This window comes from Watersipora subatra, chromosome 11, assembly GCF_963576615.1.
Source record: "Watersipora subatra chromosome 11, tzWatSuba1.1, whole genome shotgun sequence".
Lineage (NCBI taxonomy): Eukaryota > Metazoa > Bryozoa > Gymnolaemata > Cheilostomatida > Watersiporidae > Watersipora > Watersipora subatra.
In genome coordinates this window covers 36,127,869-36,144,246 of record NC_088718.1, presented here as the reverse complement: position 1 = coordinate 36,144,246, position 16,378 = coordinate 36,127,869, and the positions used below count along the sequence as shown (strand labels likewise).

Genomic DNA, 16,378 nt, shown 5'->3' with positions numbered 1-16,378 from the left:
TTATTTATTTGTAATCAGGCTTGCCATGAGAGATAGTACTTGTAGCAGCCTAATCTACTACCATGTTTAATTTATATTAATTTTGGACACTGGAGACACTTATATCTACTATCTGTAGATTTCTTTATTCTTAAGTCATGTTATTTGAATTATTTTATCTATGTTACTATTTTTTTGTTTAGAGATGATTTATTGTACTGTAAATGTTTTTAGACATTTCATATATTTTCCATATGAGCAAAAACTTTATTGTTGTTCATATAGTATTGTTTGTCTTACATTTAGTTTATTCAAAATGTACTTTTTATCGCAGATTTTTGTTTAAAAAATTTTGGTAACGTCGATATAAGATAATAGAAATTCTAAAAACTATGTAATCCAAGTCTCGACCAACCGTATTTTAGGTATCATGATAGCTCCAAAGATCGATGTTATCACAGATATACACTAGAAAATTGAGATCAGATTATAAAACATCGTCGTTATATTCTCAATTGTGAGTTTGCCAAGGACTTACTGACTCACAGTTTTATTTTTTGTCCCCAGTAGAACCACATCTAGTTTTCTTATGAATCATCAGAGTCTTTATGGCTTTATTAATAAAAAAGTTAATATTAGATCTTGAGTTTTAGCCAAGTTACAAGATGATTAAATGATAAGCTTGAAAAAAAGCTTGTGTGGATCTAAATAATATTTCCAATGTCTTCAACAAATTTTGAAGTAAGACATTTGATGTACACTTCATTCTCCCAGTTTAATAGCTTTTTTTGTGGAACTGAATTATAACGTATTATACTAAAATCGAGCTAGAACCTGGTTAGTATATTTTTTCTAAACAATTCAAAGATTAACATCAATACTATCAGACTATGAGATGATAAAGCGTTTGAAGCTTTGTGTCATCTACCTATCAAGTAGCTTTCAATCGATATTCAATTATGATATTACCTTGTCTTCACAGGGATAACATTCTTTATATTGAGGAAATAACCTCTTCTTTTATAAAACTATGTAGTATGCTTCTTTTTCCTCCATAAACAGCTATAGCTAAGAAAGACAGGATAAACTTCTAAAAGAATTTTCATGTCATCCTCAAGTGTAAAGCAGGTCAGCAAATTGAACCTCTGTAAATATTCCCACTTTTTGCTGCAGATGTATGAAGTATTATTTTAGCTTAAGTATTAATTCTTGTATGATCACTAGCTTACTAGTTTTAAAATAACATGGAATTTATTTCAAAAGAGAGAGAAAGTGAAAGAAGGAGAGAGAGAGGGAGAGAGAGAGAGAGAGGGAAAGATGGAGAGAGGGAGAGAGGGAGAGAGGGAGAGAGGGAGAGATGGAGAGAGGGAGAGAGGGAGAGATGGAGAGAGGGAGAGAGGGAGAGAGGGAGAGAGGGAAGAGGGAAAGAGGGAAAGAGGGAAAGAGGGAAAGAGGGAAAGAGGGAAAGAGGGAAAGAGGGAAAGAGGGAAAGAGGGAAAGAGGGAAAGAGGGAAAGAGGGAAAGAGGGAGAGAGGGAGAGAGGGAGAGAGGGAGAGAGGGAGAGAGGGAGAGAGGGAGAGAGGGAGAGAGGGAGAGAGGGAGAGAGGGAGAGAGGGAGAGAGGGAGAGAGGGAGAGAGGGAGAGAGGGAGAGAGGGAGAGAGGGAGGGAGAGAGGGAGAGAGGGAGAGAGAAAGAGAGAAACCAAAATAGAGAAAAAAAAAGAGAAAAGGAGAGAAAGAGAAAAAAAGAAAGAGAGAGAAAAAGAAAGAGATAAAGAGAAAAAGAAGAAAGAGAGAGAAACTGGATACCACACAATTTTGATGTGCAAACTAGTTTGAAAGGTTTTATTCATGATCATTTTGGTTAGAGCTTAGCAAATCACGCTACTTCAAAACATAATCAGCTTCATCATCAATTTAAGATCATATTTATTAATCATTGATTAAAACTGAAGAGTAGCAAAAGTACAAAATACTAAATCAATAGCCAAAATAATATAAAAACAAATACCTGTAATAAGTTTTACTACATTATTAATGTTTATTATCAGTCAACTGCTTGAATAAGAACTACTATCACCTAGGCTAATTGTACCATTTCCGTAATCAGCCGATGCTTAATACGGTAGACTACGCCCAAAATGGATTAGTAGGATCATAAGTACTGTCTGGGTGAGAAAAGCCATCCCAATCCGCAACAGCTATTGTACCGCAGCCAACTCTCGTCTCACTTGTTCCGGCATGCACAGTAATTGCTCTTCCAAGCACACTCAGTGGACCGGTAAGCTTAACTTGGGTGTCGATGGTCGATATTGTTAGCACGTCTTGCTCAGAAGTGATTTGTGGAGGAATCGTAACTTTAGCCACATCTCCAACGTGCCTTTCTTTTACTCTAGGGTCATCACTGTGCTCCTTTCCACACGGGTTGTAGTGGCTCCCTAAAAAAAAGACTTGCTGTAAGGCTAGCGTTCTTCTTAGAGCACACGTAGTTATAGGGCTGGTTTATGGTGCGTTTGAATTCTTTATGTGTAGGAGGTAAATGATTAATACACATGAAGCCTTTACAACCTATTCACATCTGTCTCTTGATTTACAAGAATACAGTAGCCTCTCTTTATTTTGATTAAACCATGGTAGCCGAGTAACCATGCAGACTGTAACTAAGTAAAGTATGGTTTCATTTACTCTCCCATACTCTTTGTCGCAGTCCCGTGAACCAACAATGGTGTTTATGGTACTTCATGAAAAGTCATGGCCCTAAATATATATAAATATCTTAAGTTTTGAGGTTACAATAGCCAAACAGTTGATTTATAACAAATGCCTTTGGTTTATTAGGGAAGCTTTATTTTGGATTTGGTAACAAGCTTTGACTAGAACGATTAGTGTTGGTCAAATGCATTGAAAGTGACGTGGAGATGCTAACAACAGGTTTATTGAATGGCTTATGATAAATTATTACTTACTAAGTACTCATTTCAATGATGGCTATTTTTTCAACATTTTGTCAAACTTCCCTTTGGAGGATATGCGTAAGAAATATTAAAGTGGGCGTAGTAGTCGGCAAGATATCAAATTTATAAGATTAGGAGACCAGGCCAACCAAAAAAAATTTTTTTCAATTGACTGGCTGCAATGCCAACTATAATTTTAAACTAGCTCTAGAATATGTTAGTTCATTGGTCATCTGGATACACTGTCATATCGGGTTCAAGCAGCAAGATGACCTATGTATCAGCCAAAGTTTTGGCACATACAACCCAGCTATTCGCTTAAAATAGTTCATACTAGCTTATGGCTTATAGTTTAGCCAGAATTTATGAATATGCCTGTCTAATTGTGAGAACATCAAATGCATTGAATAAATGTGCATGTTTTACTAAGAATTAAATTAGCATATTGCTAGACATCCAATAACAATTGAATACAAAATCGGGTCCTTCAATTGACCCAGGTGAAAATAAATCAATTACTCTAAGATTTTAAATACCCCAGGTGACAGGCTAGATAGGTGACAGATTTGAAAATTGTTAGCTCAGGTAGGTGACAGATTAGGAAGGTGAGAAATTTGACAGATAACAGATTAGGCAAGCGAAAGATCCGTTAACCAATAGATTAGTTAGGTGAAAGATTTTGCAGGTGACAGATTTGATATGATGGATAATATACATTTAAGTGAGTGTTCCAGATGGTATTTAGTTGAAGAGTTATTTGGTTAAGAAGTTAATAAATCATGTTAAGTGTTAAGTGTTAAGTGTTAAGTGTTAAGTGTTAAGTAACATAGGGAACAAGTCAAGTAAGTGAAATCTTGAGCAACTCAGTGTAAAGTAAGTAGAAAAAATTTATTAGATAAATTATGGGAAATGTGTTAGGTGGGGAGAAGCAGTTCGGTTATCAAAATATGATCCCCTAGCATCCCTTTTCTTATGTTATTATTAATACTCTTAAATATTATTATCTTCAGCAATTTTATCATCACACAAATATTTCAGTTGCTCAATTGTGAGAATTTTCCAAATAAACTAAAATACTGAAAAATATGTCAACACCTAAAACTATTTTACTTATAAAAATTGAATAATAAAATTTTTTTTAAACTGTTGCTAGTTTTCAATGCTCAAAAGTAAGTTAACAAAGTTTATTTTCAGATTAGTATTAGGAAGCAGTTAGTAAGTTAAATTCAATTTATTTAATAAGCAATAATAATAACAATAATAAATTCAATTCATCTTTGAAGTATTAAGCTACCTTACACAAGGTTTTTTCGCACTTTCACATGTAAATGATTACATTGCGGTAAATTTTATTTACTCCCTAGTTTATAGGCTCTCCGACACATGCAATATTTTTATTTGCAGTTAAACTCAGTAAAAATAAATTAAGTACAAAATCCAATTTTTTTTGGAAAAAAGCTCATACAAAATAATGCGCTTCAACATGCAGCGAAAACTATTTTGAAGAGAATGGCTATTCCCTGCTTATATGCTATACTGATTGAACATAGTTTGAGATGTTAGTCAACCATGGTCAGAAACAAGGCGCAACCAGAGAGGGCAAAAGATCTGTTTTATACGTGAACCATTGTTTATATATGGAAAACAAAATATCTTAGCAAAGATCATGAGCCATTTCTAGATGAAATGGTATTCTTCGCTTAATTTAAAACATTTTTGTTTATTTAGCAGATATAAGAAAATATTTTTAATGTTTTAATACATCATTTAAAAATAGCTGAAGGCTTTTAATATACACACAACAAATTATTTACACTGATCAAAATGTTTAAAGGTTTATCGTACACAGTAAAAGTAGTGTTTTTGATGCATAAATGTTACTCCGTAATAACTTGTCATTGGCGTTTAGTAAAACTAAAATATTAGTAGGGTTACAAATTCTGTTCAGTTGAAATATCATAATTGGTTTGCAAAGATTATGGTAATCTCATGCGGCTTAACGCTCAGATAAAATTAGCACTTAATTACTTGGCTACTAGCTTGACTCCACATCCAGTCCTTTATTTGATGTCTAGCAGTCTAGTTAGGACCATCTAGGTTTGAAATTTCAATCTTAGATAACTCTTATAGTCATGGAAGGAATTTAACACCATAAATAATTTTCAGCATTTAGCCAAACGTGACCACTTCGTAAATAGGTCAGTACCAGGGTGTGTTAGATAATCTTCTTAGATCAATGTAGACAAACAAATCTCAGTTATACAAGCTCAACTCGTGAGAGACCACCTCTACTAAACAAACTTGGTATGTCTGTCGCTATGGCAACCAATGATAATCATTGTTAGGTGAGTTACTATCATAATGTTGAAAACTAACTTTAGCTTTTTCTAACAATGTAATAGGAGCTACAGTTTTGATGGTGTTTAGCAAGAAAATTTCTGCTTTATTTAACTTAGAGTTTTTACTTTCTAAAGCGTGTTAAGAAAATATTGAATTCTTGAAATTGTCAAAGGTTTTTCGGACCTTTAGGTAACATATATTGCTGTTGCTGATGCTCGGTTTTTAGTTTACAAGGAAGAACTTCTGCTCATAAAAATGCTTTATTCATGTGATCAATTACGTTTATAGGCTATATTTGTTACACATCTTCAGTTGTATCTTCTGAAAGTTTTTCAATAGAAATAAGTTTGCAAGCAGCTGAGAATTTGGTCATTTTACCAACATTTCAGTTTAGCAGCTCTAAAATATTTTGTGCCATTAACATTAATTTAATCAGTTTTTTTAACTTACCCGTAGCTGAGCAACTTGGAGTTATCTCTCCTTTTTGATGAACATGAAGCAAAAACTGGTCATTGTCAAAGACAAAGTTGTGCGCTCCAGTTATAGTAGCTGTAATAATAAGAGATGTTATGTAACAAGGCAAAGATTGATTACTAAGGTTTGATGCCTCCAGAGTGTGAGAAATCGGCTAAAACTAGAATGATGGGGAATTGAAACTGTGCACCTGTGCAATCGTGTGACAAGTGTTTCAATAGATTTTCACAGTATTTCTGATTGATGTGGGTATAGCCTACTTTCTTAAAAGAGCGCTGTAACATTGCGCTGCAACACCCGACCTTAGCGGCACATTCCTGTATCGCTTACCAGAACGCGTTCAAAATAAGAATGAATGAAACGTGGGAAAAAAAGTTTAATTTAAGAGCTTGTGCAACAATTCATTGAGCATCATTTGCAAACTTTGCTTCCACATTTCGCAAGTATGAAACATTTGATAAAGGTTTGCAAGTAACCCAACTCGCTTGACTTGCGGGTTTTGGCTATTTCTATCTTGCGGATGACACAAACTAGCAAGTCAGCCAAATTACGAAAACAGAGCTTTCTTTAAAGACATATAATGGTAATAAAATACTAGCAACTTATTATAATTCCTTGAAAGCATTTAAAGGATTGCAATATCTCAAGCTCTGTATTAAGGCTAAGGCCTAGCAAATCTCAAATTTCCATAAATATTTTGCGATTCTAATTGCTACAACTAAAGAAATGTTCTGTTGTAATACTTTCAAACCTTTTAGTGTGTGCATACTGTCACACTTCATAATAGGATTAAAGATTGGGAGTGATCCAAGGTCATTGAATATGCTGCGATTCTAATCAGCGCTTTTAGGAAATTGTTGCCTTGTAGTATTTTGAAATGAGATTACTTTTAGTTTTTGCATAACTTACCATGATAAAAATGCTGATGTACGCAAAGGAAATACTTGGTTTATCTGGTTATGTAACCAATAAAAAATTTTCCATGATGATGTCAACACTCTGTTATGAAATACTTGACACAGCTAGATCCTGTTTATAAAGCTAGATTCTGTAGGTAAATACATTGATAACAGAAATATAAATGAAAATTTAGGGTATATTGTTTTATAAATCTACACAAACAATGGTGAAACTAACTGTTGCATCAGTGTAAAATAAAAAGGTTCCAAGGTTTTACAAAAATATTTAACAAACCTTCTTAAAAGTACATATATGCAACATTTAAAGTATTTTTAAATTATGTTCATTTGCTTTTCTTTGCCACTATATAATGTTTAATCAAATATTTTTGTTTTTTAACTTGAAATAGCATGAGGCTTTACAAAACCTTTAGACATATGTAGATAAATATTCTTTAAGAATTTATGATGTTTTTATTTTTGTAAGCTGCATGTACAACACTTATGTTTTAGTAACACCTGGTCATTGTACAACAAGTTTAAAACTGCTTTGATCTTTTCAGTATAACAATTTCGATTACCTTTTGCATTGCTGTTGTTTAATTTACCACTCAAGGAAGAGATATCAAATATTACCTAAATGTGAACATAAATGATTGCTTGTGTTTCATAACCTATTTTAACAGACATCATTTTTTCATATGCACATGCAGTCTAAACATTCGACAATCACATAGAAAAGTCTTTTACATGTATTTTTATAATTACGACTGACAGCGTTATAAATCCCTCTTCAAGCTTAGGCCAAAAACAATAATAACTTTATCTATATGCTCTGCCTCTTTTTGTCTGCTTATTTTTGCAAAAGAACCTCAAAAATGTTTCAGTTCTTTGAAGTAAATCTGTAAAACTTTGTCAAAAGTCAACAAATAGCTTTCATGCAAAAATACTCTATAGGTAATTTAAAGTTTAGCGCTTTTAGCTAAAGCAAAGTTTGTTGAAGTTTTATTTGCAATGAGGTTTTAAATGCATATCAGCATTTGCAGGAAGTAATTCTAACAAAACAGAGTATAGATGATTTGACAAAGTCAGATAAAGACGACATAAGTAATCAATCTTACCGTGAATTCTAGTGTTTTCATTGTCAATTTGTGTAAGAGTGACAACTCCTCGCACACGGAATGGATGCATCGTGCCATCAGCTGCTGGGAACATTCCACTGTTGTCAAACTTTACGAGAGCTTTGGTTACAGGAACATCTGTATGAATAGACTTCAATTGTATAATAATTATGATAAAGAAGAGGTGCATAGGTATAGCAGTAAATATGGCACAGTAAACATGTTAGTATAAAATATAAAATGTTTGTTTAGGTGAATTCAATGTTTTTGTTTGCTTCAAGACAGTAAAAATTATTTGAGCTATACAATAAATGAGGCAAAAGCCAGGCGTTAGGCACAAGGAATAAAATAATTACTTAATGAATTTGAGTAACTTTCCTGGAAAGGTAGATCTTTGCTAAAATCTTTACTAAAGCAATTTGGTAAAGATTTGGGCCAAGTTACCAATCAGTACGTATTTGTCAACAGTGCTAGTGACCAACTCAACCAAGCACTTTAAGGGTGAGTATCTTAAGCAATGTAATGACTATCTGCCATACAGATTAACTGCATTCCATGTAGCTAAATGGTTAGGTTCGCCGCCTCTAGCTCTGTAGGTCTCGAGATCAAATCCAGCGCTATGCGGATTTTGCATTGTTGGATTTTCATTGCTCCAACTGGACACAGTGCTTACACAAAGTCAAAGAGACAACCACTGAGATTTTTATATAGATAAAATCGTTAGCAAATTAATAGTAATAACTCTCACTGACAGTAGGGCTTTTGAATATATTAATCATTGAAGCGCATTATGAAAAAATACATGTACAAATAAACTAGTGATTCACCATAAAGTATACTTAATGGTCAAAGCTGTGTTCTCTCATACTAAGATTTTACTGCAAGTTGAAAGCATATTCAAATATTTAAGATATGAGAACTCAAGGAAACTCAGAGAGGGACAGCTATCTAATTTGACGGTGCTGGAGTAAAATAAATGACTCTACATTTAGTAGACTTCAATCTTAGCTTACGTAACACCTTCGTACTTACGATTACCTTAACTCACCACTTTTTAACATAACATCTAAAATATTTACATATATTTTACTCAACACTGGAAGTGATTTCAGCTTAAGAAGCAAGTAAATGCAATGGGAAAAAGAAGATTTGCAAAGTGAAAAAAAGAAAAAACTTAAAAAGGATTTTATTTATAATAACAGTTAATTTAAGTTATAAAATGCACTGTTTGTCTCTACCACACTTTTACTTACTCAGTCAATTGTCTGCATCACCAATACTCTATTTTCATTCACATGTCTTTTATGTAAATTGGCATTAAACAGGCTTTTTAGTGTTGATTCACTAATTTAGTTTTGTATATTTCTTCTATATAACTCAATAGTTTTACATAATTATCTGCAATATTAACAAAAAAGGTGATGTCGGTCTTTAGCATACAGAACAAACTAAACCCTTACATTGCAGTCTCATGGGAATATTTCATCCCGCATTCCCCTATGAAATTTTTATGCAGAGGTTTAGATGTGCAACTTTCCATGCAGAAATATATTGAAATTTTTGAAGCAAGAGGGTTTTAGAGAATCAAGGTCGTTTCACGCTCTAATAGTCTATGAGTTATGTTTTCAAGGACATATCTTACCGTATTCGCATGAAGGCTGAAAGCCATTTGGAGATGGATAGGAACGAATACAATCACTGTAGAGTCTTGTGTATTCTTCTAAAAAATTTTAAACACAATTTTATACAAGTTTCAGTGTACAGTGAGTGGTAAAACACTAATAGCAAGGAATCCAGTTCAAAATATGTTTATCGTTATACCACTAGTAGTTTTTTGAAATCTTAACTGTAAAGCATTTTTAATATAAACTAAAAGAATGCCCGGTATTAAAAATCAGCTTATAAACGATGAGAGGTAGTGTAGTTGCCTGCCACTTGCTATTAGCCTGGCACATTGCCAATAGATAGTTTGAGTAAGCTTACTAATAAGAGCTAACTATTTGCTCTCACGATTGAACACGCATAAAATTAAGCTACCGCTCTCCATGACGTTGAGTCATAATGGAGAGCGGTAGCGTATTTGCACTCATATAAAGATGAATATCGCCTAATAAATCTATCAAGCTCATGTGGCTTAATTGGTAAGGGAGTGGTCTTGTGAACAGGAAGATTTAACATCAAATCTTCTGAGATATGGAATCTTCATTCCAAGGTTTCAATATCTTTAGCTGAACAAACACGGACAGAGCAACACAGACAAATTTTGAAAAATATATACATATATGTATATAGATTGCTGTGTTTTCAGGTTGCTTTTAGAAATAGTTTGGATCATTGGAGGTATATACGCGTATACTGCGTATACTTTACCATCAATAAAATAGATAAGAGTATAGCTGAACGGTCTACATACTTTAACTCTGATCAAATATTAGAGCGTTTTTTAAGCTTAAGTTCACTTAATAACCAATCAAAGACATCGATTTTTAACTGTGTCATTTGAACTCACGGTTTTCTTACAGCACAATTGTTTGAAAAGTGACAAAGTTTTTTGTGTGTTATGGGCTAATGATAGGTAGCATTATAAAATCAAATTCTACTTCATAACAAAATTAATTGTAATCATCTGAAAGTCGCGAACAGTAAAAGTAATTTTAAATAACCAAAGATATTTAGCAGAGATATTATCAATTTACGAGGATACCGTTCTTTATAAACCCTAAAAAAATAAAAACTGCTATATTAGTTATGTTTTGGCTACTATTCTTTTATATTTGTTAATATCTCTTGTGAGAGGACAACTCTCGCATATCAAACTTCTTAAAATCACCTAACTACTTTTGACCATAGCTAGCAAAAAGGTTGACAACGTTTAGTGTCTAACAGCACAGCCAAGTCTGATGGCAATGGCAAAGACTTGCTGACAGCAGTGACAGCTTCCTTATGACAAAGACAATAAGCTAACAGCAGTTCCTGAATGATTGACAAAGGTTACATATCAATTCGTCAAGAAAGATTTGACTATGCCATTAGCTGATTTTTCTATCTAAAAAATGCCAGTCAAAAGACTATTGTGCAGGCACACATATTATCTATTTATCTATGTTAATACATTAATTGATTGATTATTGCTATACCGCTATCATGAGGGGAGGGGAAAATAACATTAAACTAGTTAAAACTCACGGTTTGAAAATTTCTTAAAGAATGATATTAAAAGAAACAATTGATTAGGATTGTTTTATTTTTTCATTTTGTATCTGTATAGCTATGAACATGAGTGAGACAGCAAAAACAACATATTCTCTTCAAATTGATATGCATAACTAGGAGTAAACTAGAAGGATATGCTGAAATGACTTACCAAGTGAGATGACATTTCTCTGTAGCTGTTTGAGGAGCTCACCGTAGTTACAAGTACTTTGAGCCACTGTCACTCTCAATAAACAGAGTAACCCCAAAAGGATAACCAAAGTTGATGATGTCATTTTAGCTAAAAAACATTTACATAGTATTACAGAATGTAACTATAGCTTTCTTATGCAAACTTTTTTAATGTAGCACACTCTAAAACAGTTTTATAACAATTGTTTGCTAGTGTTTCAGTTGTCTTATAGAAACATTTTACTCATTAAAAACAAACTGGAAGATCGGTACTTACCAACAGATGGTCTGTGTTCCTCGAGTATCACAAGCTAATGGTCCTCACAACAAGACTGTATGGTACATATATACTCTAAAGGTTTCCACTTCAGCTCAATGTTATTATATATCAAGTTATGCGTGAGTAAGATTTGCTTTGCATCCACCACAAATCTTATCATCTCATTAATGGTTTTCAGCCTTCATCATGCGTTACCACGGTGATACGCAAGGAGCTGCAAATCTAAGCACAAATTTGCGGTTTCCTAGAAGTGAATTCCTTTTGATTAATGTCCTACTGTAGTTAAAACTATGCAAATTACCATAAATAGGTAATAAAACAGATGCGCAAAGGTTTAGGCTAAACCTTTGCAAGTCTATTTCATAGCTTCCTCTAAATATTCTACACGTATATCAAGCTTCGAATCGGATTTTGCTTTGCAAAAGCCCATTGATCCACAGTAAGTAATACTTGTGAGGTCCAATAGTTATGCTACAATTTGAAAAATAGCATATACAAAATATAACATACATTTTAATCTGAAAACTAATATTTGATAGTTTTGCAACTGTTCCCCAAATGTTTAAAGTTTTCTCATATACTTTTCATTGAATTTGGCTAAAACATCACCTAAAGGTTGACTTGCAACAAAATTTACATTACAGTTATTTGGTATCAAAAGGTTCACCATGTCTTACTGTGCTGTGTTGTAGGCGGAAAATATGTGGAAATGTGATTACAAGCACTTGAAAGCTCAAAAATGAACAGTTGAAAAAACAGTCATAGGTTGGAATCTCTTATTTTGATGACATATTCAACTCGACACAGTTATTTTTTTGACACGTGATGCTATTACGTGAAATGAAAGACCAATAAAAGGCTCATTATAAAACAATTTGCCACACCAGTTTATGACAAACACTTCGGATTCTATCGAAAAGCCAGTATCAAATATAGATGATCGCTACTTTACAGTTTCATTTCTATCTGGTCTAATCATCTAGTCATACTCTAACCATGTGACCCATACTTCCCACCAAATAGCGTGAACAATTTCTGCAGTATTTGTCGACTATCACAGGTGACCAACAGGCTGTCATGTTTCTCAGAGGATATGCACTCCTTTGAGCTAAGGTTAAACAATTAAACTGATTTTTAAGCTAGGTTTTGAGATATCAGTGCTCAAAGTGACAGTATTACAATGATAATGAAATAGACGCGTAAAGACAATATACATGGTTTTATTGAATGCATGAAGTTTATTTGTAAAAAATATTTCAACGAATGAGTTTGCATGAAAGTGTAAGCAGAAGCACATCATGTTCAACTACGTCACATTTGAGCTGTTTTGGAGATGGATTCCAATCTACGGCGGTTTCGTGATGGCAGCGATTAACTGTTAGCTTTTGCGCTTTTAAGAGCTTGTAATCACATTTCCACATATTGCACCTACAACACAGCAGAGTAAGAGATGGTGAATCTTTTGATACCAAATAACTGTAATGTGAATTCTGGTTCAAGTAAACCTTTAACAATGCCTCAAGTACATCATTGTACTTTTATTATTGCTAGTACTATGGCAAGCTAGAGTGATGTGAGAGATCTTGAAGTGTGCACACGAAGCACAGAGACTTACTATCTGCATAATTGTGTTGCAATGCCAAAAAGAGTCAACTGAAAGATTGTCAAAAAATCTTTCTTTATCCAGTTCTTTATCTGCCATGAACGTGGTAAAAACTTGCGTAGAAGACTGAAGCTTGTTCAACATTTTGCTCGGTTCATCAGTTGGTCTTATATACTCATGTTTTCTTAGCCTATATTTGTGATTATTGACTAACAGCCGGTTGTTATTATCTATACTTAACGAGAAAGGTTTATGGAACTTGAGTTCTTATGAACATTTTGGGCAGAGATTCCATTTACGCATGTTTGCTAAACATAAGCTTGCAATAGCATACAAAATATTTAGCCTATACAGCATCTTAAACTCATAGATAGCTTTATAGTTTTTTATCCTCTACATAGCATTAAAACACAGAATAAGTTTTTTGAAGTCGGTTCAAGTTTGTTGTAATTTTATTTCAAGTATATTAAATAATGTTTTTAAGCACTGCTTGGAGTTTTGAGAGTAAAGACTTTTTGTCAAAAAGATTTACAGGAAAATGGTAATGTTTAAATTTTTGTTTTTAATTTCAAAATAAACATTTAATCTATAATGCATGTCTATAAAGTTGATCTATAATGCATGTCTATAAAGTTAATCTATAATGCATGTCTGTAAAGTTAATCTATAATGCATGTCTATAAAATTTGATTCTGTACTGAACGATTGCCGAGGCTAAAGCCAGCTGCCAGGGAAAAGTCGGCCCTGATGCAACCAACGCAAGGACTGGTTCAGCAGATGACACGCCTCCTGGTGATACTCCGGTTGGTGAATGTTGACTGGCAAGTTGACCATGCTACCGAGAGGCAGAGTCAAATTCGAACAAAGAGTACATAAGGCACCGCAGAAGCGATCAAAATCGGAACACCTGGAAGTCTCATTCTATACAGTCGATTGTATGCGCACTCTCGACTATACAGTGCATGCTAAGGATACGATTGCCCTGGTATACAATTTTTTTACTTTGCGAAGTAGAAAATGATGATTTTTTCATCTCCCCATATAAATCTTATTTTGCTGTACAAATTCAACAAAAGTTTTGCCAGAGTTCAAAAGTGGTAGCCAGTGTGCTGATTACGTACGTCAAAAGAACAAAGACACAGCAATTTTTTGCCGAAAATATTTTCACAACGCCTGAAAGAGACACAATGACCGATTTGTCTTAGATCAGCAATTCTTGTGTGTGAAGCGGTAATATTTTCCCTTCAAAACCAGTAGCAAAATTAGAGTTGTGATCCCTTCAAAAAGTGTTCAGTCATCAGACAACTTCTCTTAACCCGCTAACCCACTTCTTTACGAAAACAGCATCGTTCAGGCTTTCTTGCCAAATTAAGGTGAAAAGGGTTTTAATGAGACCAGCTAAAATTATGTTAAAAATAAAATTGGAAACTAATAGGTAGTAAGATTTTAGAGATAAAAAATTGAAATTCAGTAAAATAAAATACATACTAAAACTTAACTTTAGGTTTGTTTTTAGTAAGCTGAGCTTATTTAAAACAAAACTCAAAGTTTATGTTATACGTACCTCTGTCTTAAAGGTAAAAACTCTCTCTGGTGCGCGCTACACAGCACATTGCAGCTTTAAATTTTAATGCAGATCATGACCAATAAATTACAGTAAATACAATAATGTTACTGTAGGTAACTATAGTTACTAAGGTTAGCATGCTATTTTATTTCTAATTTCTAATATGTACAGTAGGCCTATGTATATAACGCTTTTACGATTTTTGCCAGGGATTGTTTGCATTATATAATCACTATGGCTTCTGAACCCCTACATACAATGTTTTCCCTATACGATGCCAAACCTGGAACGGATCAAAATCGTACCCTGAGGCTGCACTGTGTTATTATACATTTAGGAAATATATATTTATTGTCTCGCACTCAAGTGGTTTTTTTTTTTGTAGAGCAAGTGGAGAAACTCAGTTGGTTTTTTTAAAACTCCACTACCTCAGGAGTGTCAAACTCAAGTTCACAGGCTAAAATTAAATAGTGGTTTAAAATCACGAGCCAAATTCAAAATTTATTGAAAATTCACCTGCAACTGATAAGTGATGTTTAACCTGATCATGAAGAATAAAGTTTTTTATTTAAAGAATTAAAGCGCAATGTTATTTTAATGTCACACTGATTTGTTTACATCCTGCGGCGTGAAACCTAGTCGCACAGCAAATAAGATCTTTAGAGGCCTAAATTTTAGTCTCCATGAGAAGACAACACTATATCTGTTTGCTGAATTCCTGCTGAGTCGACTCAGATTATCCTAGTTTATAACATTTCCTTACACGCATGTATAATACAAAAATTTATATTGACAAAATTACATAACATATATATATTATAAAAATAGGTGAAAATGATTGCGGTTGAACCAGACAATAGAACATGCCTCTATAAAAAAAATTATTAAAAGTCTAGCAAAATAGTTGTGATCCAAACTTGACTATGACAGTGATGACGTCAGGGTCTGGGAAAGTTAAAGCTCAGGTAATCCAAGTATTAGAATGCACAAAATCTCTTGGTTTGCTAGACTACTGATTGAAAATATTACACTTATCCAACCGAATTAAAGCAGACGGTTGAATGACTAAAGACACGTATATCTAAAGACACGTATATATTTGTTAGTGTCATTTCTGTTGCTGTCACAACAGCCAATGTCTGTCTTTTAAAACTGTTAGCAGGTTTTCTGCTGCATCATCGTACAACATATTTAAACACAGCTGTCAAAATTCTAATTATAAAAATAACAAGACTTTTTCACTTTCAGTTTAATAAAATTTAAAATAAATTTTTTATCAATTCATGGCTCTAGTTGCGCGAGTTCTGTAACAGATCCATTTGGTTGATCCGGTTTATAGTGTCTCCGGTTTCGAGAGCGAGTCAGTTTCATCGATACTTTTGATCCCCCTGTGTTAGAATGTTTTGTTGACAGTTCAGTTTCACTCAAAGGTTTCATTCCATTGAGGCAGCACAGCTGCTGCCAGTAGTGTTTCCTGAATGACTTGCTCAAGAAGTATAAGGCAATAGGGTTCACGCAGGAGTTGAGGAACATCAGACAATACGCCACTGAAATGAAACAAAGCATATTTAGCTGATGATTCTTTTAACCAGACTTTGGGAACTCGGGGTTTCCAATACTGTATGACTGTGAAATTTACTGCCAGTCCTATTTTAAAAACTAAATTGATAGTAATAATATTGTTAATCATTAAAAAAAAGTTTTGTAAATAATCAATATAATGAAGTTCAACTGTAAAATATACTGCTAACATCAATAAAATTTCATTAAATTTATTA

General features: G+C 33.5%; 2 protein-coding genes across 5 annotated transcripts in view; both read right to left on the bottom strand.

Moving 5' to 3' along the window:
- Window positions 1-1,809: 1,809 nt before the first annotated feature.
- On the bottom strand, window positions 1,810-11,534 carry LOC137408575 (uncharacterized). Its single transcript, XM_068095156.1, has 6 exons — window positions 11,428-11,534; window positions 11,131-11,259; window positions 9,409-9,486; window positions 7,767-7,904; window positions 5,723-5,821; window positions 1,810-2,416 (listed from the first exon to the last, which is right to left on the bottom strand). The coding sequence occupies exons 2-6, from the start codon at window positions 11,252-11,254 to the stop codon at window positions 2,109-2,111; spliced, it is 747 nt and encodes a 248-aa protein (XP_067951257.1). The 5' UTR covers window positions 11,255-11,259; window positions 11,428-11,534; the 3' UTR covers window positions 1,810-2,108.
- Window positions 11,535-15,370: 3,836 nt separating this feature from the next.
- The window catches only part of LOC137408415 (gastrin-releasing peptide receptor-like), a 54,119-nt gene continuing 53,111 nt past the window's right edge, over window positions 15,371-16,378 (bottom strand). For all 4 annotated transcript variants that reach the window (XM_068094939.1, XM_068094941.1, XM_068094938.1 and 1 more), the window contains one exon: window positions 15,371-16,147. In XM_068094939.1, the coding sequence (XP_067951040.1) occupies window positions 15,882-16,147 (266 nt within the window). In that variant the 3' untranslated portion in view covers window positions 15,371-15,881. The remainder of the gene's footprint in view (window positions 16,148-16,378) is intronic.

What these genes read in the sequence shown, in the direction of transcription:
- LOC137408575 (XM_068095156.1), bottom strand. Translation starts at nt 11,254, where the DNA reads ATGACATCATCAACTTTGGTTATCCTTTTGGGGTTACTCTGTTTATTG. An exon ending in TCAGCCTTCATGCGAATACG is followed by an intron (nt 7,905 to 9,408) that starts GTAAGATATGTC and finishes CTATTCATACAG; the next exon opens with ATGTTCCTGTAACCAAAGCT. An exon ending in TGAAAACACTAGAATTCACG is followed by an intron (nt 5,822 to 7,766) that starts GTAAGATTGATT and finishes TTATTATTACAG; the next exon opens with CTACTATAACTGGAGCGCAC.